The 27,241-nt window shown below is 40.7% G+C and overlaps 1 protein-coding gene across 1 annotated transcript; it reads right to left on the minus strand.

Moving 5' to 3' along the window:
- Window positions 1–482: 482 nt before the first annotated feature.
- On the minus strand, window positions 483–27,241 carry WBP2NL (WBP2 N-terminal like). Its single transcript, XM_075833615.1, has 8 exons — window positions 27,113–27,241; window positions 25,643–25,751; window positions 22,428–22,563; window positions 10,595–10,687; window positions 10,013–10,219; window positions 2,508–2,642; window positions 2,167–2,243; window positions 483–1,144 (listed from the first exon to the last, which is right to left on the minus strand). Exons 1-8 carry the CDS (start codon window positions 27,169–27,171, stop codon window positions 1,097–1,099), a joined length of 864 nt encoding a protein of 287 aa, XP_075689730.1. The 5' UTR covers window positions 27,172–27,241; the 3' UTR covers window positions 483–1,096.

Here is a 27,241-nt window from a genome sequence, read left to right on the forward strand (position 1 = left end):
CAGGAACAGAAGATGGCTTTAAAAAAAAAAAAAGATGTAAATAATTTCCTAGAAGGAAAAAATATCAGCTCCTATGTGAATGTTTAGAATTTTTATTTCATCCCTTCCCTCTTTCCCATCCCTTGGTTGAACTTGATCAACATATGAACTATGTAACTAATAAGATTGCTTCTTTTACTTTCAAGAGATCTTGAACTGTATTGGTTGCTCTGGGTAACAACTCCACTCTTCCTTTGCACGAGTTTTGAAAAACTCTCCCTCTGCTCGCAATTTTCACAATATGAAAAATTCAGCACAAAAATTCTGTGAAATCAAGCACGCTGTGGTGGATAAGTAACACAGGACGGTACCCAAAATACACAGTGAACTAACATTGCCAACAAAACTTTTCTAATTCTCAATTACTTCAAATCTAGAATAAGGGTGGGGCAGTATTTTACATGTAGAATACTGCATTGGACAAAAGCCACACGTACACCCTGTGTAAGTCCTGCCATTGGCTAGCACTCTTTATTTTATACATAAATTCAGCAAGTCTTAATATATACAGTGAAAGTTTCTAATGTGCAAAACAAACACACACAATTTAGATTAATGGCACTCCCCAACAAGAAGATGCCACATTCTAGGTCTATGGTATTAACAAGCAAACAAATAAGAAAGTTAATAAAATATTTCTTAACCTATGCACTTATTCTGTATCTGTACAAACATACCTTTATTACATGTTTATTTTTAAAAAGAATATATTTCAGTGTTCTGTATCCCAAGTTATAGTCTTATGTGCATATCATCACCTAAACTGACTCTTCTTACTTTAATGCTTTCATCTCAAAACAAAAAGTTGCAATAAAAAAAGATAATATATATATATTGTCTTTTTAGTATCAATGTTACAACCCTCACAATAATAAATATGTCAATACCTTCTCGGGTAAACTAATATTGGAGTCGTTTATTGATACCTACCTCTAAGACTATAAAGCAGGGAGGGATGGCCAATAACAGGTTTATTATGGAACAAACTTGAAAACACAGTGTGCCTAAATATAAAGATTTAGAAGGAATCCAAGAGGTCAACAAACAATAGGTCATCCTAATTTGTCTTCTTGTCATCTGTAGGTGCATAGGGAGGAGGTCTCTCCTAAAAAGGTTAAAAAACAAAATAAAATCGTGCACATTTTCATGAAATCAATAAGAATAATTATAAGAAACATTATAAGTGACCAGCAGGAGCTTAAAAGTCAATTTTTAAAAAAATAAAAATAAATTCTAAGCCAGTGATGGTCTATCTACCAGTGTATTCTATGTGATGCAGCTTCACACTGCTCACCCTGCCTGGGATAGGTTAGTGACATAGTACTGCTTGCTGTCCCCTAGCTGCAGAGTCTAAGTGTATTCTATGTGATGCAGCTTCAGTTGGTCTCCACTGCATTCTGCTTGTGATTAATTTCTCTTTGTCAGTTCTTACACAGGAGACAGTGAAAAGCCGCATCTAATAAAAATACAATGGACTTTCTGCACACAGCACTAACAGATAGTATAGACAGTTAGTGTGAATCAGAGGAGTTTTAGAACTCTGCAGCTAAATCATTTTAAGGAGTCACATATTATATCACCGCACTCACGGACCCTAAGGTAGGGCAGAAATAATCTCTACAGTAGCACCATATGCACGGAGGAACCTACTGAGGAACGGGGAGGTGTCTTACAGCTGCTAGGAAGGATTTGATTGGTAATGATGTAATCCTGTAGTTCACAGAAAGTCAGACACACAGGGGAGACTGAGCTCCTGTCCACACGAGCGCATGGTCTATTTTGGTAGTCAGACTGAAATCACATGACACAGCTGTCTATAATGAAAGGATTCCAAATGTATAGATGCAACTGAGCTGGCAAAAAAACAAAACCCATATATATAGTGCAGCACTCCTTTTTAGTAGTACATTTAACTGCAGAAAGCCAGCTATAACAGTTACCATACAATACAAGAACACAAGGTGTGTGTGAAAGGCGGATCTATATGCTGCAGTAAGACTTGTGTCAGTAAAGAAATTAAACAGATGTTGAATTTATGCATGAACATTTTTTTATTTAGAATTTATGTGTATTCCAATGCAAATACCATAAATATAAATGTAATTAAGTCATATGTCAAGTACTCACCATGGGCATGTAGACATTGTGAGGATTTGCTGGGTTGTAATATGCGCTGGATGCAGCTTCTGCAGCTTTGCCACCTCCTAAAAATATAAACGATAGTGTTTAACTTAATCCCTACAGTTTCATAAATGAAAAAGCGGAAAAGTAGTACACTCGGCACAAAGAGAAGTTTAACAATGCAGTCTGAAACGCAGTACACAGTAAACCATAAAAGCGCCAAAAAAAAGCAAGGTACTGAAGCAGAGAGAATCCAGTTTGTAAATTGTACAAGTGCTTATGTCCTAGTCTGTGCCATCAGTACCTCTCTTTAATTCTAATACATATGGTTCACAACATATTCTTACCAGGCATGCCAGGTTCTGCCCATGCTGAGGGAACGGCAGGAGCTGGGCCTCCAGAATAAGGTGGCCCAGGATAAGGTGGTGGAGGTGCCATGTACATAGGATTCATTTCAGGTGGTGGGGGATACATACCAAGACCTATAATAGAGGATAAACAACTGGTGGTGTATATATATATATATATATATATATATATATATATATATATATATATATATATATATATATATACATACATACATACATACACACATACACACATACACAAGCACATACAAACACACACGATAGCAGTAAAATCTATAAACACAAAAACCAATGAGTTCTTTAGTTTAAAAAGGGGATGTCCCAAGATTGACATTTAAAACGTATACGTGAAAAATGTCTGATCGCTGTGGGCCCCACTGGTCACTGGAGTACAATTACACATTATGTACAGTGAAGGAAATAAGTATTTGATCCCTTGCTGATTTAGTAAGTTTGCCCACTGTCAAAGACATGAACAGTCTAGAATTTTTAGGCAGAGGTTAATTTTACCAGTGAGAGATAGATTATCTAAAAAAAAAAATAAATAAAGAAAATCACATTGTCAAAATTATATATATTTATTTGCATTGTGCACAGAGAAATAAGTATTTGATCCCTTTGGCAAACAAGACTTAATACTTGGTGGCAAAACCATTGTTGGCAAGCACAGCAGTCAGACATTTTTTGTAGTTGATGATGAGGTTTGCACACACGTTAGATGGAATTTTGGCCCACTCCTCTTTGCAGATCATCTGTAAATCATTACGATTTCGAGGCTGTCACTTGGCAACTCGGATCTTCAGCTCCCTCCATAAGTTTTCGATGGGATTAAGGTCTGGAGACTGGCTAGGCCACTCCATGACCTTAATGTGCTTCTTTTTGAGCCACTCCTTTGTTGCCTTGGCTGTATGTTTCGGGTCATTGTCGTGCTGGAAGACCCAGCCACGAGCCATTTTTAATGTCCTGGTGGAGGGTAGGTGGTTGTCACTCAGGATTTGACGGTACATGGCTCCATCCATTCTCCCATTGATGCGGTGAAGTAGTCCTGTGCCCTTAGCAGAGAAACACCCCCAAAACATAATGTTTCCACCTCCATGCTTGACAGTGGGGACGGTGTTCTTTGGGTCATAGGCAGCATTTCTCTTCCTCCAAACACGGCGAGTAGAGTTAATGCCAAAGAGCTCAATTTTAGTCTCATCTGACCACAGCACCTTCTCCCAATCACTCTCAGAATCAGCCAGATGTTCATTTGCAAACTTCAGACAGGCCTGTACATGTGCCTTCTTGAGCAGGGAGACCTTGAGGGCACTGCAGGATTTTAATCCATTACGGCGTAATGTGTTACCAATGGTTTTCTTGGTGACTGTGGTCCCAGCTGCCTTGAGATCATTAACAAGTTCCCCCCGTGTAGTTTTCGGCTGAGCGCTCACCTTCCTCAGGATCAATGATACCCCACGAGGTGAGATTTTGCATGGAGCCCCAGATCGATGTCGATTGACAGTCATTTTGTATGTCTTCCATTTTCTTACTATTGCACCAACAGTTGTCTCCTTCTCACCCAGCGTCTTACTTATGGTTTTGTAACCCATTCCAGCCTTGTGCAGGTCTATGATCTTGTCCCTGACATCCTTAGAAAGCTCTTTGGTCTTGCCCATGTTGTAGAGGTTAGAGTCAGACTGATTAATTGAGTCTGTGCACAGGAGTCTTTTATACAGGTGACCATTTAAGACAGCTGTCTTTAATGCAGGCACCAAGTTGATTTGGAGCGTGTAACTGGTCTGGAGGAGGCTGAACTCTTAATGGTTGGTAGGGGATCAAATACTTATTTCTCTGTGCACAATGCAAATAAATATATATAATTTTGACTATGTGATTTTCTGTGTTTTTTTTTATATAATCTATCTCTCACTGGTAAAATTAACCTAGCCTAAAAATTCTAGACTGTTCATGACTTTGACAGTGGGCAAACTTACAAAATCAGCAAGGGATCAAATACTTATTTCCTTCACTGTATGTATGTATATATATATGTATATATGTATATATATATATATATCTCCCCAATACATTATATATATATATATATATATATACATACATACATATATATATATATATATATATCCAAAAAGAAAATTCAAAAAGAAAATTCAGCAGCACTCCAATGATCAAGGTGAAAAAAAGGGTGAAATTTATTGTGCCAACATGGCAATGCAACGTTTCCGTCCCACCTTGGGACCTTTCTCAAGCATGAGAAAGGTCCCAAGGTGGGACGGAAACGTTGCATTGCCATGTTGGCACAATAAATTTCACCCTTTTTTTCACCTTGATCATTGGAGTGCTGCTGAATATTCTTTTTGGATATACGTATGGTCTTTGGATCGGGACTATCAGCTGGCACCCTTCATTACTGGAACCTATACACTGAATTAGAGTGCTGCTGTTTTTTCTACTGGTGTATATATATATATATATATATATATATATATATATATATACACACATACACACACACACACACACACACACACACACACACACACACACAACCGTTCAAAAGTTCAGGGTCACTTCGAAATTTCCTTATTTTTGCAAGAAAAGCACAGTTTTTTTCAATGAAGATAACATTAAATTAATCAGAAATACACTCTATACATTGTTAATGTGCTAAATGACTATTCTAGCTGCAAACGTCTGGTTTTTAATGCAATATCTACATAGGTGTATAAAGGCCCATTTCCAGCGACAATCACTCCAGTGTTCTAATGGTAAATTGTGTTTGCTAACTGTGTTAGAAGGCTAATGGATGATTAAAAAACACTTGAAAACCCTTGTGCAATTATGTTCGCACCGCTGTAAACCGTTTTGCTGTTTAGAGGAGCTATAAAACTGACCTTCCTTTGAGCTAGTTGAAAATCTGGAGCATTACATTTGTTGGTTCGATTAAACTCTCAAAATGGCTAGAAAAAGAGAGCTTTCATGTGAAACTCGACAGTCTATTCTTGTTCTTAGAAATGAAGGCTATTCCATGCGAGAAATTGCCAAGAAACTGAAGATTTCCTACAACGGTGTGTACTACTCCCTTCAGAGGACAGCACAAACAGGCTCTAACCAGAGTACAAAGAGAAGTGGGAGGCCCCGCTGCACAACTGAGCAACGGGGCCTCCCATTAGAGTCTCTAGATTGAGAAATAGACGCCTCACAGGTCCTCAACTGGCAGCTTCATTAAATAGTACCCGCAAAACGCCAGTGTCAACGTCTACAGTGAAGAGGCGACTCCAGGATGCTGGCCTTCAGGGCAGAGTGGCAAAGAAAAAGCCATATCTGAGACTGGCTAATAAAAGGAAAAGATTAATATGAGTAAAAGCACACAGACATTGGACAGAGGAAGATTGGAAAAAAGTGTTATGGACAGACGAATCGAAGTTTGAGGTGTTTGGATCACACAGAAGAACATTTGTGAGACGCAGAACAACTGAAAAGATGCTGGAAGAGTGCCTGACGCCATCAGTCAAGCATGGTTGAGGTAATGTGATGGTCTGGGGTTGCTTTGGTGCTTGTAAAGTGGGAGATTTGTACAAGGTAAAAGGGATTTTGAATAAGGAAGGCTATCACTCCATTTTGCAACGCCATGCCATACCCTGTGGACAGCGCTTGATTGGAGCCAATTTCATCCTACAACAGGACAATGACCCAAAGTACACCTTCAAATTATGCAAGAACTATTTCGGGAAGAAGCAGGCAGCTGGTATTCTAATCTATAATGGAGTGGCCAGCGCAGTCACCAGATCTCAACCCCTTAGAGCTGTTGTGGGAGCAGCTTGACTGTATGGTACGCAAGAAGTGCCCATCAAGCCAATCCAACTTGTGGAAGTGGCTTCTGGAAGCATGGGGTGAAATTTCTCCCGATTACCTCAGCAAATTAACAGCTAGAATGCCAAAGGTCTGCAATGCTGTAATTGCTGCAAATGGAGCATTCTTTGACGAAAGCAGAGTTTGAAGGAGAAAATTATTATTTTAAATAAAAATCATTATTTCTAACCTTGTCAATGTCTTGACTATATTTTCTAGTCATTTTGCAACTCATTTGATAATATATACACATATGCACACACACACTAGGGTTGTCACTATACCAGAATTTGGACTTTGATACCGATACTTTCTGTATTGCGATTTCGATACCAATACGATACTTTGCCAGTAGTAATAAAAAAAAAAAAACTGTTCTTCCATTTTCTGATGTGAGGCACGAGGTATGATGAATTTTGAATGCGCCTCACATTAATAGTAATTAACCCCATCATGTTTCTCAGGCATAATGGGTTAAAGAGGCTCTGTCACCACATTATAAGTGGCCTATCTTCTATATAATGTGATCGCCGTTGTAATGTAGATTACAGCAGTGTTTTTTATTTAGAAAAACTATCATTTTTGACGGAGTTATGACCTATATTAGCTTAATGCTAATGAGTTTCTCAATGGACAACTGGGCGTGTTTTTACTTTTTGACCAAGTGGGTGTTGTAAAGAAGTGTATGACGCTGACCAATCAGCGTCATACACTTCTCTCCATTAATTTACACAGCACATAGTGAAGTTACTATATCATTATGAGCAGCCACATACTCGCACATTAACGCTACTGCAGTCTCCCGACAGTGAATATACATTACCTCCAGCCAGGACGTGAAATCTATTCAGAATCCTGACACTTCGATAACGTTTCTGTGAGATTTATAGCACAGAAAGCGTAACCTCGTTTTAAATGACCGTTTACTTATATATCTAAGGAAATATATATATGAAAGATGAAAAAAATTTGTGTGTATATATATATATATATATATATATATATATATATACACACCGTATTTTTCGGACTATAAGACGCACTCAGGTTTTAGACAACAGAAAATAGGAAAAAATTTAATATTTTACTTCTTTTACAAAGAAAATCTATCGGTTAAAATAAATTATTTGTTCAGTTTCACCACATTCTGAGAGCCATAACTTATATTTTTCCATCGTTTGAGCGGTGTGAGGGCTTAGTTTTTGCGGGACGAGCTGTAGTTTTTATTAGCACCATTTTTTTGGTACATACAATTTTTTTATCACATTTTATTTCTTTCTTTTCAGCGCTATCATGACCAAAAGACTGATTGTGGGGTTTTAAATTATGATATATTTTTTTCACTGCGTAAGTCAAATAATGCTATATTGTAATAGTTTCTGACTTTTACGGATGCAGCGATACCAATTTTTTAAAATTATTTTTACATTATGCTTGGGGAAAAATGGTAAAAGTTGTAACCAGGAAGTGGCAGGAAGACAGCGGAGCCGGGTAAGATAGAACGGGGTTTAGGGGGCCCCGGTCTAGAGATAGATGCGGGTCTCAGAGGTGGGACCCGCATCCGACATTTATGACATATTTACAGGATATGTCATAAATGTCCTTCAGGGGAAAACCACTATAAATGCCGCGGTCGCTATTGACCGCGGAATTTAACTAGTTAAACGGCCAGGAACAGTGCCATAGCTGTTCCTGGCTGTTAGAGCAGCGTGTCAGAAGCTGACACCTGCAGTGTATGGAGCGGGCCCACTGCGTGAGCCCGCTCCATACATCATCCCCTCCCGCTCCATGATGTAGCGGCACATTACGGGTCGGGAAGGAGTTAAGTAAGGAGCGGTCAGGGCACCTGGGTCCCTTGACTGCCGACTATAAGATGCAGGGACTTTTTAGCAAGATTTATTCTTGCTAAAAACTGCGTCTTATAGTCCGAATAATACGGTATGCTTTTATTACTCTTTATGTACTGTATTTATAATATAGTCATAATTAATTTTTTTTGTCACTTTGCATGCTGCACTCATCACTTCACCCACACTAAGCACTTATTTGGCACATTTGTCACATTCCACTTGTTTATTTAATTATTATCATTATGTTTGACCTCTGTATATGTATGTATTGTTATCATTAGGCTGCTGCCCAGAATTTTATTACACCCTCTCGACACATGCCCATCTCATTTTTAGTCTATCATGTAGCCATAGTCACCTGATGTTGCATGTGCTGACACGCCCCCATCCATGAATCATGGGGGTGTGGCCTGATTGCTCCAGTGTACCAGGCTGCCTCTCACTCTCACACAGTGACATCACTTCCCCTCTTCCTTGGGCAATGTTCTTCCGCCCCCTCCAGCATGGGATCATGAGGACAGAACCTCCTCTAATGGCGTCCGACCACTTCCTGCCAGCCATCCATTCCCATGTGTTTATACCCTTTACTAACACAGGTGGGTCATTGTTATTCATTTATCAACACCGGCTGCGCTACGCACATTGTCATTGGCCCATGGCCTGTTAAATAGCCATTCCATTTCATAACCCAATACCCCCAGATGAAGCGCGGAGGGAAACTGTCGTTGGGGCTGGTGGTTTGCATGCGGTTGGTAAGTTCATGCAATTATAGTTTATTTCTGCCCGTTTGTTAGCTGGACTTATGGTTTTTGTTTACCTCTTGTCAGCTCTTTCTATGAAGCCAGCTATCTACTATTTGGTCCTGTGGCACATGTTTTATGTCAGTTTACCATTCCTGCAATGGACTATGTACTTGCCTCTAACCTCCATTATTGTGGCTCCTCTTTCTCCTTTTAAGTGTAATTATTTTTGCTCACGGGGCATATCTACATATTGTATTTGTCTGCCCACACAATTGGTTATTTATATCTGGAGGTGTTGCCTCAGACTGAGAAAGTGGTGAAGAATTACAAATAACTTTGCATTAGTTAAATAGCTCTTTGAATGATAATTGAGATCAAGTTTTTGAAGTAATACATCTTAATCACGTATGTCAATTTGTTTTAGCCTTATTAGTATGTTCTAGGTAGGACCTGTTCACATCACTGTTGGCTTTCAGTTCCGGGGTTCCGTCGTAAAAACGGAAAACTGCCGGAATATTGACAAAGTGAAACAATTAGCAATGTTTCCGTCACCATTCATATCAATGGTGACTGAAACGGAAGCTGTGGTTTCAGTTTGACTTTCCGTTGCGGGGTTCACCCGAAGGAAACCTCAGTTGGAACCCCGGAACGGAAAGCAAACACTGATGTGAACAGGCTGGAAGCCAACTAGAATCTAAAATCCTGGTTAGATCTCCTAAATAAGCATGGCAAACGGATATGTCCTCCCTTACCTCTTCTATTATCCTTAAGACAAGCTTTAAAAAAAAAACAAAAAAAAAAAACATGATTTCGCTATACTCTGTCACAAGAGGTCTATGCTATGTGTCTGTGTGGCTACCCATTGGTGGTGACATGAAATGCAGTCTGTCAAGGGTTTTGCCAGCATGTCACGATATTGCATTGAATTTGTTCAGTGAGAAATTAGTCCTTAGCCAAAATCAAGCAAATATAAAAAGGTGGACACATCCGTACTCCACTTTTAATTTTGTTAGTCAAGCTCACTGTATTTCAATACCTGTTGGTGCACCATATGGATAACCCATAGGCTGTTGTGCTGGAGCATATCCATTCATAGCTGGCGAAACATAGGGGTAGGGTCCTGCAGGAGGGGCTGGAGCATAACCTTCAGGGGCAGGGGGATATCCTCCAGGGCCATAAACTCCTGTTACAGGAGAAGGTGTGTATCCATATCCAGGGTTAGGAACTTGGGGTGGTCTAGAAGCTAAAATAAACAGATTTTACATTTATGCATCATAAAAAGGTCTAAATATTCATTTTTAAAATGATTAAAAGTATTTAAAAAGTTACATTTAAAAAGGTTCACAGAAAGAGTAGAGTAAATTTTAAGTGAAGCAGAGCTCAATAATAAAAAGGGACAAATTGTAAAAGTATCAGTAGGAGAAATCGGATATCATAAAGACCGTTTTCCTGAAGTAGTAGTGGATGCCTGGAACAAATCCCAGTAGATTTATTGATTATATCATTATCTGTGTTTCAAAAATGCTAGTTCAGAAAATGTAAAAAGAACAAATGAAAACATTTTAAAGATACCATTAGCTTATTTGTACAAAACGAAAATAGAAAAAAAAAAACATACCATTAGTCGCCATTTTAAACATCTGTTGCCCAAATTCAATGGCTCCGCCACTGTTAAAGATAAGCTTAAATGATGCCTGTCCTTCCCAGCCGCCTATAAAGATAGAAAAGGTTTAGGTTCTAATATAATTAACTTGTGAGATGGCGTGATCTAAATTGAAATAGTAAAGATATTTATGTAACAGACCCTGGGGAAAATTTATCAAAATTGTGCAAAGGAAAGGTGGGGTTGTTGCCCATAGCAACCAATCTGGTTCTAACTCCTTTTACAAAGGCACTTTTGAAAATTAAAAAAGCAATCTGATTGGTAGGCAGTTCACACGGACTATGGCCAGTCACAACTTTAAATATTTATTGATAAAATCCATCCAATTTGGCTTTGTAACTAGCCAAAGTCAGTGTGCTGGGTATTCTGTTAGCTTTTGCATGGACTTTAGATGATCCAATATTACCATGCACCAATGTGGTAAGCAGACTCATGCATTTTTTAAATATTTTTATTGTAATGATAAATTGCTAAGACTCTGGTCACACTTAAAGGGGTTGTCGAAGAGTAAAGAAAAGAAGCGACAGGAAATTTTTTAAATTAACGAACCAAACATTACTCGCCTAATAAATCCTCTGCCTCTTCAGTGTTGATCCTCTGGTAAGGTTTTCCTAAACCTATCCTCTAAAACTAAAGTATATGGAGGGAAGTCAGAGAGGGCTTGAATTTTGCTTACTTTACGGGCCATGGTAACAGCTAGTAGAAATAGTATTTTGAATGTAAGAGTTTTTAAAGTGAAAGAGTGAAAAAGCTCAAAAGTTGAGCAGGTCATTGCGGTGAGGACAGAATTTATCATCTACGGTGGGACTGAAAATCTAGTCTGAGGCTTGAGCCTAGAAGCAGCTATCAGGAACCTCTTAAAGAGGCTCTGTCACCACATTATAAGTAGCCTATCTCCTACAGAAGGAGATGGGCGCTTTAATGTAGATGACAGCAGTGCTTTTTATTTAGAAAAACGATCTATTTTTACAACTTTATGAGCGATTTTTAGCTTTATGCTAATTAGTTTCTTAATATCCAAGTGGGCGTGTTTACTTCAGACCAAGTGGGCGTTGTATAGAGGAGTGTATGATGCTGACCAAAGTAAAAACACGCCCACTTGGGCATTAAGAAACGAATTAGCATAAAGCTAAAAAAAAAAACGCTCAAAGTGGTAAAAAAGCACTGCTGCACCTACATTACAGCGCCCATCTCCTTATGTAGGAGATAGGCCACTTATAATGTGGTGACAGAGTCTCTTTAACCCAGGGGTGTTCAGCTAACCTAAAATAAAAAAGGAACTAAGGGCAGAAACCGATATCAAGATGATATCAGGTTTGGCTATGGGGATTCTGATCTACACCTGCAAAAGTGACAAAAGCTTTCTAAACTCTTAATGGGAAAGTGTCACGAAAAAAAAAAAAATCATATAATATTGCTTTTAGTATGTCATTAAAATACATTTTATTTATGTGTTTTTGTGTTGTACTTTTTTTTTTTTTCTCTCTTACTTCTCTATGGGGAGGCTGCCATTTTTTTTTCATATCTGTATGTGTCGATTAACGACACATACAGAGATGGAATACGGCAGCTACAATGCATAGGAGTCAATGAAAATTACTTCTGCTCTCTGGCTCTGTACTGCGCAGACGCAGGTCAGAGTCACACAGCAGAGCAGCTGTTTGCAGGGAGATAGCAGGCACCATTATGAAAACCAGCTGCACTGCAGGTAAGGTGTGTGTCTCTGTCTGTCCCTCTCTCTCGCTCTCACAGACCGCCGCTCTCGTGACCCCCGACGGGCCCCCCTGTAGTCGTGCAGGAGACTGTATAAAGGACACATGATGTAACTGTCCTGGGAAAGCTGGGTGATAAACAATATGCCCGCTGTTCGTGTGGTACCCAACTTTCCCAGACCCCTGAACGATAAATCTCTCTAGTTGTGCTGAGACTGAGAGGTTCATTAGTCACATCCCCAAAGAGTCTCAGCCAGCACAACGAGAGAGATGTACCATTCAGGGTCTGGGAAAGCTGGGTAACCACCATTACCACTCCTACTGGAGTGTGAGAGGTTCATTAGTCCCATCCCCAAACACACTCCAGTAGGAGGGGTAATGGTGGTGACCCAGCTTTCCCAGAAGCAGATATAACCAGGAAAGGGCTGGATGAACGGGCTGAGGGTGCACAGGGTTTTTGGTGATACCCCCCTCTGTCATGTGATCGGACCTAGGTTACCGGTTCTGATGCAGACGGGGTTCGTGTGACTATAAATCTGTCCATAACAAGAGACAGTGCACTCAGGACAAGCCCTGCCCTCATGCCGTAGTTGTATGGTTCTGTCTGCAGTAATGGCGGTGGGTGGCTCTGACACCCGCCTCCCGGGTCAGGTCATCTCAGGACAGAAAAGGTGTCCGGATTGGAGACACAGCGCCGCACCTGTTCTCAGGTTGTGTCTGGTATTGCAGTTCACCTCCATTGAAGTGAATAGGACAGAGCTGTAATACCACACACGACCTGAAGACAGGTGCGGCGCCATGTTTTCCTGGACGACCCCTTTAAGACTTTTCCTGTGTGTGCGCGCGCGTGCACATAGGCGCCGCTGATACTTCATAGCCGCTTTATCAGCGGTTTTGAAGAATCAGCGGCGAGCACCCCCCCCCCCCACACACACACACACATCCCCCCCCAAACACGCAAAATCAAGTGTAATGAAGTGTTTTTTTTTTGTGGTTTTTGGCACGTAAAATGTGCAAAAAAAGAAACATGTCAAATACACGCCGTGTGAACCTGTCAACTGAAAAGTCATTCACTTCACTTTCAATCATTCTAAGGGTATGTTCACACACAAATGTTTTCAGCTGAAAAATCGGAAGCAGAACGCCTACGAGCATCTGTCCATTGAAAATGGGAAATACGGCGTTCTGTTCCGACAAGGCGTTTTTTACATGGTAGTTTACCAAAAACGGCACGTAAAAAGACGACCGCCAAAATGAAGTGCACATCACTTCTTGGGACGTTTTTGGAGCAGTTTTTCATTGACTTTATAGAAAAATAGCTCCAAAAACAGCCGTAAATACGCGAGTTTGTTTAAAAAATGGCTGAAAATCAGGATCTGGTTTCCCTTTATTTAGTAAGCGTGTGAACATACCCATAGCCTTTTGGTGTGTCCTATAACTTCTGCCAGCTGCAGAATCACACCCAAAATGGCTGCCGGACACTGCTTGGCAATTTGAAGACACCTTTTCCTGGCTTGTAGGAGGGGGGGGGGGAGGTGAGATTCCCTCCCAGATTTACAGCAGCTGTGAGTCAGGTTGCTTTGCCTTATTCACCTTGCTTTAATTCTAGGAAGTGCTCCCCCTGATGGCCAACATAGGAAAAAATGTCAAATTATTATTTCATTTTGAATACTTTCCACCATATGGTAGAAAAAAAACAAAACAGCAAAACACGTAAAAAATATAATAGAAATAAGTAACGACACCCGTTCCATACTTCCCCCTACCCGAATATGACGTATGGATACGTCAAATATCGGGAAGGGGTTAACACCCTTGGTAATAGACAAGGGTGGGGGTGGCATAACCCTGTTCCTAACTCCAGTATTGGGAGATTGCATCCACTGCAACTGGATAGTCCCTGGGGTCTAGGGAAAAGAATCTGGTAACTTTTTTGGTAGCAAAGAGATCTACTGGAGCTCTCATCTGGATACTAATATTTGGAAGATCTGAATTTAGAGAACATTCTGACTGTAGTAACCTGTTCCTGCTCCAAAAAAAATCTGCTACCTGAACGCCCTTCATACTCAGGTGGACTGCTGAAAGGGACAATAAGGAAGATATCCTGGTAAATAACTTCATCAGTGGGTTTAATATTGTATGATGATTTAGGTATGTTACTGAAGTTGTATTGTCGGAGTAGATCTCTAATTTTTTTCCCAATACTATAAGTATGGTATCTTTTAAGGCTTGAAAGACTGCCGCAAGCTCCTTGAAGTTGGATGACATCATGGACGCTTGATTGTCCCATTGACCCTGTAGGAAGGAGTTGCAGTGGGCTCCCCGAACCCAGGGGCTCGCATGTAGTTATGTTGAGTATTGGAGAAGTTACCCAAGGGACCTCCTTTTTGAGATTCTCACTGTTTATCCACCACCTGAGATAAAGTCTGGCTACGGAGAATAGGTGAAGCGGAAGATCCAAGGAGAACCTACTTTTGTCAGACTTTTCCAAGATTTCCGGGTGAAATGCTCTGGACCTAAATTGTGCCCACATTACAGCTGGAATACAAGATGTCAGTAGGCCAAGGACTGACAAAGAATTTCTGAAAGAGGTCATGTGTTGTAGAAGAAGGTCTGAAACCTTCTCTAACAAAGGTTTAATCTTCCCCTGAGGCATCTGTCTGGAGGAAGTCTAGAAGGATCCCCAAAAATATGCACTTGCTGGAAGGCCTCAGAATTGATTTCTTCATGTTTATGTCCTATCCCAAAACTATTAAGATAGAGCTTACTATCCGTACTCGGAAAGTCAGGGCCTGAACGGAGTCTGCCACTAAGAAGTAGCCTAAATAAGGAAATTAAAATGTATCTTGTTCTGATGTAAAAGATAATCTCTATAATTAATTTGGTGTATATTCTTGGATCCTGTGAGATGCTGAAGGGTAGAGTCCTCTATTGAAAATGGGTTAGGGAGTTGTTGAGGACTGCTGCTACCCTTAATTATTTTGGTGAGCACTGCAAATTAGTAGATGCTCCAGATCTATTGATGCCATTATACAGTCTTTGAAAAGGAGATTCACTGTTGAGGAAATGGTCTCCGTCCGAAAGTTTTTGTAAACCGGGAAGGTGTTTCGCCGCTTTAGGTTTATGGTAACCCTGTATTTTCCCTCTGGCTTAATTTACCAAAAAAAAAAAAAAAAAGAGGGGAATAGTAGCCCTTCCCTATTTCTAGGCTGTGGACTCATAGGAATGCATAGTGAAAGTAAATTCCTGTCCATACATCAGACGCTGTAGGAATCAGCCGGCCACATAACATAATTGCGGCTGGGATAGTTCGGCAACAAAGCGCCCTGTAAGAGGATGACCTGCCCTACCTTCTACCTGGCGTACTTTACAAACGGGGGTCAAAATAAAATAAAAAAAATTCACTGAAGTCTCTCTTTAACCTCTTTGCGCACCTGGGCGTAAATGCACATACAGGTGAGCAGTAACTTCGTGCACCTAGGCGTGAAGTTATGTCCGCGCTTTAAAAGTTAACCGCCGCACTACACTGCAGCAGCGGTTAAAGAGGCTCTGTCACCACATTATAAGTGCCCTATATTCGACACAATTTGATCGGTAATTTAGATTACAACAGTGTTTTTTTATTTCGAAAAACGATCATTTTTGACAGAGTTATGACCTAGATTAGCTTTATGCTAATGAGTTTAATGACCAACTGGGCGTGTTTTACTTTTTGACCAAGTGGGCGTTGTGGAGAGGAGTGTATGACTGTGACCAATCAGCGTCATACACTTCTCCCCATTCATTTACACAGCAGCATCGTGTTCTTACTACAACACGATGTGCAGCCACATACACACACATTAAGGTTAATCAAGTGTCCTGACAATGAATATACATTACTTCCAGCCAGGACGTGATGTGTATTCACAATCCTGACACTTCTCTGTGAGTTATAGCAGGCGTAGTCTCTCGAGATTACGCTGTAAGCTGTCATTTACAGCGAGATCTCGCTGTGATGTACAGACGCTACAGAAGTGGTCAGGATTCTGAATACACATCACGTCCTGGCTGGAGGTAATGTATATTCATTGTCAGGACACTGCAGTAACGTTATAGTGTGTTTATGTGGCTGCACATAGCGATATAGCTATATCGCTATGTGCGGTGTAAATGAATGGGGAGAAATGTATGACGCTGATTGGTCAGAGTCATACACTCCTCTGTACAACGCCCACTTGGTCAAAAAGTAAAACACGCCTGGTTGTCCATTAAGAAACAATTTAGCATAAAGCTAAGATAGGTCATAACTTCATCAAAAATGATAGTTTTTCTAAATAAACACTGCTATAATCCACATTACAGCGTCGATCACATCATGTACAATATAGGCCACATATAATGTGGTGACAGAGCTTCTTTAAAGGAAGTGTCACCAACATTTTTTTTTTATATCAGTTTTATGTTAGGGTTTTATTAAAAACGTTTATATTTATTTGTGTGTTACTTTTTTCTATTTTTACACTTTTTCTTCCCTATGGGGGCTGCCATTTTTTTTCCATTTCTGTATGTGTCGATTAACGACACATACAGACATGGAATACGGCAGCTCCAGTCCCATAGGGACTGCGAACGGGGCCCGTTCCATCCACTATGGTGTACGCCGTGTGTGTGAGAACGGCGCATGCGCCGCTCCCACACAGTCAGATTTGAAATGCGCGCCGTCCGGCGCCATTTTCCTGTGGACCGGAAGTCGCGGCCGGGCAGTAAGATTACTACTTCCGGTCGCGGCTTCCGGACTTGTGCACATGGAGCAGCGGCAGCAGACGGAGCGGACGGACCGGAGGGAGCGGCGGCGACTGGAGCAGGTAAGTGATTTCTATGTATGTTCGTGTTTCAGTGTGTTTTACTAGTGTATGTAAACCTTCTACACTGTGTGTTAGCTCAAAAAATGGCGACACACAGTGTAGGAGGTTAGACCGTTCAAACCCCTCGTTTCTCCCGGCACTAGCCAGGATAAAGGAGGGGGGGATTCTGAGAGCTCACTAGAGCGAGGGATTTTTTCCCAATTTTGCAGCATAAAGCAATGTGGTTGCTTTACCACATGCAATGCTGCAATTTTGGGAATTGCTCCATCTAGTGACCAGTGCTGGGAAATATTATAAATTGAATCCAATTTATAATATTTCCTGACTCGTGAAAAAAATAAAAAAAATTAGAACAATGTTTAATCACCTACACACTAATTGTTTAACTAAAAAAAAAAAAAATCATGTTTTGCTGGCAACATATTCCCTTTAACTGTTCACGGTGTCTGACCTGCTCTCTGTGTTGCCGATCAGTGGCCCATCACCATTGATTTCGGCAATTAACCCCTTAGATGCGGCGGTCGATTGCAATCGCCGCATTTAAGAGGTTTAGAGCAGATTGCCAGCCCCCACATGCATTTGTGGGGGCTGCCGATGGTTTTCACGGCAACCGGAGACCAGAAAATGGCCTCCGGGCTGCCATGTATGCAAGCCTATGAGGGCCCGCCGGAAGGAAGAAAAAGAAAAACAAAACAAGCTTTTTTTCCTATAATAAGTCTATTATAGGAAAAAAATAACATTAAAAGTACACATTTGGTATCCCCGCGTTCGTAACGACCCAAACTATAATATTTTTCCCACATGGTGAACACCGCAAAAAATAAAAGTAAAAAAACCATGCTAGAATCCCTTTTCATTTTGGGTCACCACCCCTCCCAAAATATAGAATAATAAGTGATCAAAAAGTTGCATGTACCCCAAAATAGTACCAATGAAAACTGCAACCCGTCCCACAAAAATAAAAGTCCTTACACAGCTTTTTCAAACTGAAAAATAAAAGTTATGACTCTCAGAATATGGTGACACAAAAAATAACTTTTGTTATAAATAAGTGAATTTACTGCGCAAACACTGCAAAACATTAAAAAAAAAAAGCTATATACACCGTGTTCCAAATTATTATGCACATTGGATTTAAGTGTCAAACATTTAATTATTAGTTTTTCAATTAAACTCATGGATGGTATTGTGTCTTAGGGCTCTTTGGATAATTGTAATCAATCTCAGACACTTGTGATAGTTTTCCAGGTGTGCCCAATCAAAGGAAAACTACTTAAGAACGTTCCACATTATTAAGCAGGCCACAGGTTTCAAGCAATATGGGAAAGAAAAAGGATCTCTCTGAGGCCGAAAAGCGTGAAATTGTCCAAGGTATTGCACTAGGTATGAAAACATTGGATATTTCAAGAAAATTTAAGCGTGATCATCGTACTGTGAAAAGATTTGTGGCTGATTCAGAGCACAGATGGGTTCGTTCAGATAAAGGCATAACGAGGAAGGTTTCTGACAGACAAATTAATAGGATTAGGAGAGCAGCTGCTAAAATGCCATTGCAAAGCAGCAAACAGGTATTTGAAGCCGCAGGTGCCTCTGGAGTCCCGCAAACCTCAAGGTGTAGGATCCTCCAGAGGTTTGCAAGTGTGCATTAAGCTATTATTCGGCCACCCCTAAACAATGCTCACAAGCAGAAACGGTTGCAGTGGGCTTAGAAATACATGAAGACTGATTTTCAAACCGTGTTTACTGATGAGGGCTGTGCAACCCTGGATGGTCCAGATGGATGGAGTAGTGGATGGTTGGTGAATGGCCACCATGTCCCAACAAGGCTGCGACGTCAGCAAGGAGGCGGCGGAGTCATGTTTTGGGCTGGAATCATGGGAAGAGAGCTGGTAGGCCCCTTTAGGGTCCCTGACTGTGTGAAAATGACCTCTGCAAAGTACGTAGAGTTTATGACTGACCACTTTCTTCCGTGGTACAAAAAGAAGAACCGTGCCTTCCATAGCAAAATTATCTTCATGCATGACAATGCACCATCATGCTGCAAAGAATACCTCTGTCATTGGCTGCTATGGGCAAAAAAGGCGGGAAACTCATGGTGTGGAACCCATGTTCCCCTGACCTTAACCCTATTGAGAACCTTTGGAGCATCCTCAAGCAAAATATCTATGAGGGTGGGAGGCAGTTCACATCAAAACAGAATCTCTTGGAGGCTATTCCGACATCCTGCAAAGATATTCAAGCAGAAACTGTCCAAATACTCACAAATTCAATGGATGCAAGAATTGTGAAGGTGATATCAAAGAATGGGTCCTATGTTAATATGTAACTTGGCCTGCTGAGTTTTTTTTGATTGAAAGAGCTTTTGATTTCTTTAAATATGACCTCCTGATGCGGCAAATTCAACAAATTACCATTTTAGTTCTCTTTACAACCTTTAAAATGTTATCATTAGGAGATTTGTTCAATAAAATTTGCATTATACTCCAACGGTTTATGGCTTGAAGATTATACTGACTGTCATTTGCATCGACTATTTAGGAAAATCAGCGAAAAATAACATTTGCATAATTTGTAACGCGGTGTACATATGGTATCGCGTAATCGTATCGACCCGAAAAATAAAGTCAAATTGTCATTTATAGCCCAGGGTGAACGCTGTAAAAAAAAAAAAAAAAATAGAATAAAAAAGTCAGAATCTATGGTTTTTGGTCACCTTGCTTGCCAAAAAAATGTAATAAAAAGTGATAAAAAAAAAAACAAAAAAAAACAAAAAACGCATGTACCCCAAAATGGTACCAATGAAAACTAGATTGTCCCGCAACAAATAAGCCCTTACACAGCTCCGATGGAGAAAAAATATAAAAGTTCTGGCTCTCAGAATATGGCGATGCAAAATGTGAAGTGTCGCTCCCTCCCTTCTGAGCCTTACAGCATGCCCAAAACGCAGTTTACGTCCACAGATAAGACACCGCCATACCCGGGAGAGCCGGTTAATATTTTGAGGTATTTCTCTTCAGTGGCACAAACTGGGCATAACCTATAGTGCACTGAATTGGCATTATCAGTGAAAAAAATGTTTCATTTTCACTCTGCGCTATCCGCTGCGCATCAACCCCTTCACGCACCATGACTTAATAACATGTCGTGGTGTAGGGGGGGGGTGATGTATGGAGCGGGCTCACACGCTGAGCCTGCGCCATACGGTGCGGGTGTCAGCTGTGCATTACAGCTGACACTCGGGACTAACTGACAGGAACAGCGATCGCGCTGTTATAGGACCCTGTAAAAATGACAATATATTGCAATACATTAGTATTGCGGTGTATTGTACCAGCTATGTACTGATTGCTTGTTCAAGTCCTAATTTTAATTCTGCAAAAGACCTGTGGGGTCTAAATGCTCACTATACCCCTAGATAGATTCCATAAGTGGTGTAGTTTCCCAAATGGGGTCACTTTTGGATGGTTTCCACTGTTTTGGTCTCTCAGGGGCTTTACAAATGCGACATGGCACCCGAAAACCATTTCAGCTAAATTTGAACTCCAAGAGCCAAATAGCGCTCCTTCTCTTCTGAGCTGTGCCGTGTGTCCAAACAGCAGTTTATTACCCCGTATGGGGTATTGCTGTAATCGGGAGAAATTGCTTTACAAACGTTGGGGTGCTTTTTCTCCTTTATTCCTTGTAAAAATTAAAAATGTCAAGTTTTTTCCAGAACAAAAAAAAAAAAAAAGTATATCACCTTTACAAACTAATTCCAATGAATTCAGCAAAACCATGGGTTCAAAATGCTAACTATACCCCTAGATAAATTCCTTGAAGGGTGTAGTTTCCAAAATGGTTTCACTTTTGGGGGGTCTTTACTGTTTGGTACCACAAGACCTCTCCAAAATCGGACATGGTGCCTAAAATATATTCTAAAAAAGGCCCCACAATCCACTAGGTGCGCCTTTGCTCTGGGGCCTGTGTTTCAGTCCATTAGGACACTAGGGCCACATGTGGGATATTTCTAAAAACTTCAGAATCTGGGCAATAAATATTGAGTTGCATTTCTTGGGTAAAACCTTCTGTGGTACAGAAAAAGTGTTTATAAATGAAAAAAAATAAATAATTTGTCAATTTCACCTCTACCTTGCTTTAATTCCTGTGAAACACCTAAAGGGTTTAAACACTTTCTGAATGCTGTTTTGAATACTTTGAGGGGTGCAGATTTCAAAATGGGGTGACTCATGGACTTTCTAATATATAAGGCCTTCAAAGCCATTTCAGGACTGAACTTAGTCCCTGAGAAAATAGCCTTTTGAAACTTTCTTGTAAATATGAGAAATTGCTGCTAAAGTTCTATGCCTTGTAACGTCCTAGAAAAAGTGTTCAAAAAACAATGCAAATATAAAGTACACATATGGGAAAAGTGAACTAGTAACTATTTTGTGTGGTATTACTATCTGTTTTAAAAGCAGATACGTTTAAATTTAGAAAAATGCTAATTTTTGCAAATTTTTTCTAAATTGTGGTGTTTTTCAGAAATAAATACCAAAATTATCGACAACATTTTTTCACTAACATAAAGTACAACATGTCACGAGAAAACAATCTCAGAATCGCTTGGATAGGTAAAAGCATTCCAACGTTATTACCATCTGTTTTACAAGCAGATACATTTAAATTCAGAAAAATGCTAATTTTTTAAAATTTTCTCTAAATCTTGGTGCTTTTCACAAATATTGAATTTATCGACCACATTTTTTCACTAACAAAGTACAGGCTTCCTGTACAGAGAATGGGATGTCTCTCCAGGGGTGCCTTCATAGGTGAAGGGGGGAAAAGTAAATAAAGACCAGTGGGGACCACTAGAATATTGGCGCTGGACTTAATACGTGAGTAAAGTTTGATTTGTTGTTTTTCTTGCCGCCACTTTCTTTTTTTACATTATTTCTATAAATTATTTCTGTCATTGGAATTTGTTTAACACTGGCTGCAATGTTATTTTAGTGCTGTGCATGTTTCTTCCTGGAAAAAGCGGCACAAATCGTGATTTATCGGCAACATTTAAACAGTCTAGAAGGATATAATGAGCAGACTGCCTATAGCCTACTAATTCTAATAGTATTAGTACGAAGTTCTTCTTGCTGGCATGTTCTGATATGTATGTGTCCTTCACCATGGATAACATTAAATTTAAAGTTCTAATTTTAGACATTAAGACACCTAAAATTCACATAACAAACGTACCATTAGCTTCAGAACTTATAGTTCCTTTGATGTAGTTTGCAGAGAACACTGGTTGCTCTATGGAGCATCCCTTCACCAGGTAGAACGGCATCATAAAGGACATCATGGTATCCTTCCCCTTACTCAGAAAAATTACCTGGAAATGGGAAAAAAACACACCGGCATGGTTATCTTTCATAATAAATGTATAATATAGGGATTGCTCCTTGATCCAATTGTTACTCCTACTGATCTATTTAAAGGTACAGTAACTTCTATTCTTAGTGGTGAATTGGTTTTATTTTAAATAGCAAATACAATTTTTATAGCTGAACATGGGCTGTTTGCAATCTGAAGCCTGGAATTGGGATAGAAAAAATAAATACTTTTAGGATCCAATACTAGCTTTGGCTAAAACTGCACTAAACTGTGGTATGTGAACCTGGCATTAAAAAATTAACTAGCCACCTATGCTTCTTTTACAAAAAATGTGATCAATCAAAAGCACGGATACGGATTACCGGACACACTTTAGAGCACCTAAGGGTATGTTCACACACTTAGCAAAAAACGTCTGAAAATACGGAGCTATTTTCAAGGGAAAACAGCTCCTGATTTGCAGACGTTTTTTAAGCCACTCGCGATTTTCGCTGCGTTTTTCACGGCCGTTTTTGGAGCTGTTTCCTATAGAGTCAATTAAAAACTGCTCCAAAAACGTCCCAAGAAGTGACCTGCACATTTTCGCAGCCGTTTTTTTACACAGCCATTTTTAATAACGGCCGCGTTAAACGGCCCATCAGAACAGAACGCCGTTTTTCCCATTGACATCAATGGGCAGATATTTGGAGGCGTTCTGATTCAAATTTTGAAGGCCTGAAAAACCGTCGGAAATAGGCCGTGTGAACATACCCTAAGGCTGAGTCTTCACAGAGACACCATCGCCTGTAATTTGCAGTAAAATCACGAGATGACTGCAACCTCATTGTTTCCTTGTGGTAACCACAGTAATCCTACAATTCTACCTTGGCCCGTGAATGACATTGTGTTGCCATGAAGTTCTAATCTTAGGTGCTCTTGAGCCTGTCCGGGCAGGGACAGCTGAGGTAGGTAGAGTTCTTCCTTGTATATAGCATGTAGGGTTGTCACGATACCAGAATTTGGACTTCGATACCAATACATTATGTAGTTTTGTGATTTTCGATACCAAAACGATACTTTGCCAACAGTAATAAAAAAAAATTTGAATTTCTTCAATTTTCTGATGTGAGGCATTTTGAGTGTGCCTCACATTAATAGTCATTAACCCCAACTCACACCTCGTGCCTCACATTAATAAGTGAAAGAAGTTTTTGTTTTTTTTGAGTGTACACATCATAAATGACGCAAAAAATTTTGTTGTGCAGGTTATTACGGCCGCGCCAATACCGAATGTGTGTATAATTTATGTAGACTTATTTTAATGTTTATTGTAAAAAAGGTGTATGTTTTTTTTTTTTAGCGTTACTTTGTCTTTGCTTTTAAACTTTAATGTACTGTCATATCTACATGCTAGTACATTAGCCTGTGAATGCTGCAGTCAGATTTGTTCGCAGCATTCAGGGGAATAGCGACAGAGAGGAGAGGTTTCTCTCATCTCCGCCGTTGGAGCGTGGCTGCGGCTGCGTAATACAGTCATTGCCCCACTCCAGACAAGTGTGAACACGGTCAGCATGAGGGGATGCGGCCGCTGCTGCACTAATGAGCGCAGGCACCAAAGACAGAACATGGGGGTGTTTTGCAGTGCGCCCGCCAAGTTCTGTCTTCAGTGTTGCCGCTCATTAGTGCAGCGCTGGTCGCATCACCTCAAGCTGACCGCCCGCACTTGTCAGGACTCGGGAGCGGGGCAATGGCTGTATCACATAGCCACATCCCCGCTCTCATACATTCATGTGTTACAATGCTAAGCTGTGCGGCGGCACAGCTTAATATCGAAATACATGAAATAACGGTACTGAACCATTTGATGGTGCTCCGCATCGAAACCGCATCCAAGATTCGATGCATCATGCATCCCTAATAACACGTACTTAATTTGAGCGTGGTATTGTAATAGGATGCCACCGTTGTAACAAGTTAAATTGTGATATCTGATTTGATGATCAACGGAGTGGTATTTTTGTAAAGTAGAAGTGTATAGGAACCACAGCAACTGCCAGAAAGCGGCAGACCAAGTAAAGTTAGAGCGGGGTTGCCGAGTGCGGAGGCGCATAGTGCATAAAAGTTGCTGGTGCTCTGCTGACTTCATAACTGCAGAGTTTCAAACTCTGGAATGAACATCTGCACAAAAACTCTGCGCCGGGAATTTCATGGCATGGGTTTCCATGGCGAGCACCTGCATGAAAGCCTTAAATCACCAAGCACAATGCCAAGTGTTGGATGGAGTGGTGTAAAGCTATTCCGCTATTGGACTCTGGAGCAGTGGAAACGTGTTCTGTGGCGTGAGGAGTCTATCGGGCAGTCTGATGGACGAGTCTGGGTTTGGGGATTGCCGGGAGAACGTTACCTGTATGACCGAATTGTGCGGACTGTAAAGTTTAGTGGGGGAGGGATAATGCTATGGGGTTTGTTTTCAGTGGTTGGCCTAGGCCCATTAGTTGCAGTGAAGGGAAATGTTAATGCTTCAACATACCAAGACATTTTGTACAATTGCATGCTTCCAACTTTGCCCTTTTCTGTTCCAGCATGATTATGACCCAAGTGCACAAAGCAAGGTCCATAAAGACATGATTGAGTGAGTTTGGTGTAGAAGAGCTTGACTGGCCCACACAGAGCCATGTCCTTAACCCCATCTAACACCTTTGGGATTAACTAGAAAGGAGATTGCGAGCCAGGCCCTCAGTATCTGACCCTACAAATGCTCTTCTGGATAGTAAGCAAATATTCCCACAGACACACTCCAATCTTGTAGGAAAGCCTTCCCAGAAAAGTGGAAGCAGTTTTAGCTGCAAAGTTTGGACCAACTCCATATGAATGCCTATGGATTTAGGATGGGATATCATAAAAACTCCTTTAGGTGTAATGTGAAGCTGTCCCAATACTTTTGTCCATATAGTGTAGTTGTACTAAGCACATTATAGGTGCTCTCTTTTTAGTTATCACCATTACATACATGTTCACAATTATTTCAAATTCCATACTGACCGGAAATAAAACAACTTACTTCAAAGGAAACCTTTATAACTTCAGCTTTAACTTACCCTGTATGGGGTGAGGTACAGTAACCCCTTTTTCGTGCCTTTAAAGATTTCAGTCTTATGAGCCATGTCACTGAAGGAAAGCTCCACATCTTTACACATTTTCAGGATGCTGGGAGGGAAATCAGCACGTATATTAGTAAATAAGGTTTGTCTAGAAAGCAGTGAAACATGTTCTCCTAATGTCAGTGGGAGACGGAGGCGTTTTTTTCCCGCGAGCGGAAAAAATGGCTCGCGGGAAAAAGGGACATGCCCTATCTTCGGGCGTTTACGCCTCGGACCTCCCATTAACATCAATTGGAGGCAGAGAAAGCATATTTCCTGGCGCTCAATGGCCACGAAAATCGGCATGCAGGCAGAGCAAAATCTGCCTCAAAATTCCAAACTGAATCTTGCGGTAGATTATCTGCCTGCAAAAACTCCATGTGAACCCAGCCTTACAGTAATTTCATAACAACTTTCTTTATTTACCCTCCTAGCTGCCCGTCCCTCCTCCTGACATTGTATCATGTGAGACTGTTCTGGTGATTTCTTGCTTATTTCGGAGCACTAGAAACGAATGACAGCTGTCAGCTACTGTACAATGCAAAGGCCCTTTTACAGGAGCCAATGATAGGGCAAACAAGTGCTCGTACAAATGCTTGTGCCTGATCATCGCCCCGTATAAACAAGCCAGAAGTCAGCTGACCAGATCTTTTACACAGCTCAAAAAACGGTCACTTGTCGACATCACATCTGCGTAAATCATCCTTCGGGTCTATGCTGGGTAAGAACACAGAACATGGTGTGAACAGAGCCTTAGGCCTGATTCACACAAACGTTGTATATGTCCGTGAAAACAACGGACAGCACACAGACTTATGCAACTCAATGGGGATATTCAAACATGCGTGATTTTTCACGCAGCGTGTTTCCGTTGGGTGAAACTCACTGGATGTCCTATTTTGAAGCGTTTTTTTGCGGATCACGCACCCATTGAAGTCAATGGGTGCATGAAAATCACTGACCGCACACAGACTGCTTCTGTGTGCTGTCCGTGATTCACGCGCCAGTTCCTAAAGAAATGCAGAGAAGAAAATAAATAATAAAACGTGTACAAACACCGACATAAAACAGATGCCATACGGAACATACACGGAACTGCAGATGCAAAACGGACACGTTCGTGTCAATCTAGCCTTACACTGACTCCTACGCGTGAATGATGGGAATCTAGATATCTTTACTCCGCACCATACACATCCCTACATTTGTTTATACACTCTTCCTGTGTACACTTCTGACAGGTAAACAAGAAGCGACAATCATATGTTATTACATTCCCCAAATCAACTTCTGCTACAACTGATGGGTGCAGCGGATCAGGAACCACACACATTGGCTTTCTGGGATTTGTAGTTCCTCAAACAGAGGCTGCTGCGTTCCATAAACACGCAGTATCGCGGTATTTTAACGTAAAGTGATACCACTGACCTCTCGCCATTGTTGACGATAACGCCGCCGTTTTGAGAGTGGTTTTTATTCAGTGCCATGTTTCCGGGGCCACTGCGCCGTTCGGACTCCACCAAGCTGATTGCGGAAGTCAGCAGAGGAGGAGGAGCC

This window comes from Rhinoderma darwinii, chromosome 7, assembly GCF_050947455.1.
Source record: "Rhinoderma darwinii isolate aRhiDar2 chromosome 7, aRhiDar2.hap1, whole genome shotgun sequence".
NCBI classification, from domain to species: Eukaryota; Metazoa; Chordata; class Amphibia; order Anura; family Rhinodermatidae; genus Rhinoderma; species Rhinoderma darwinii.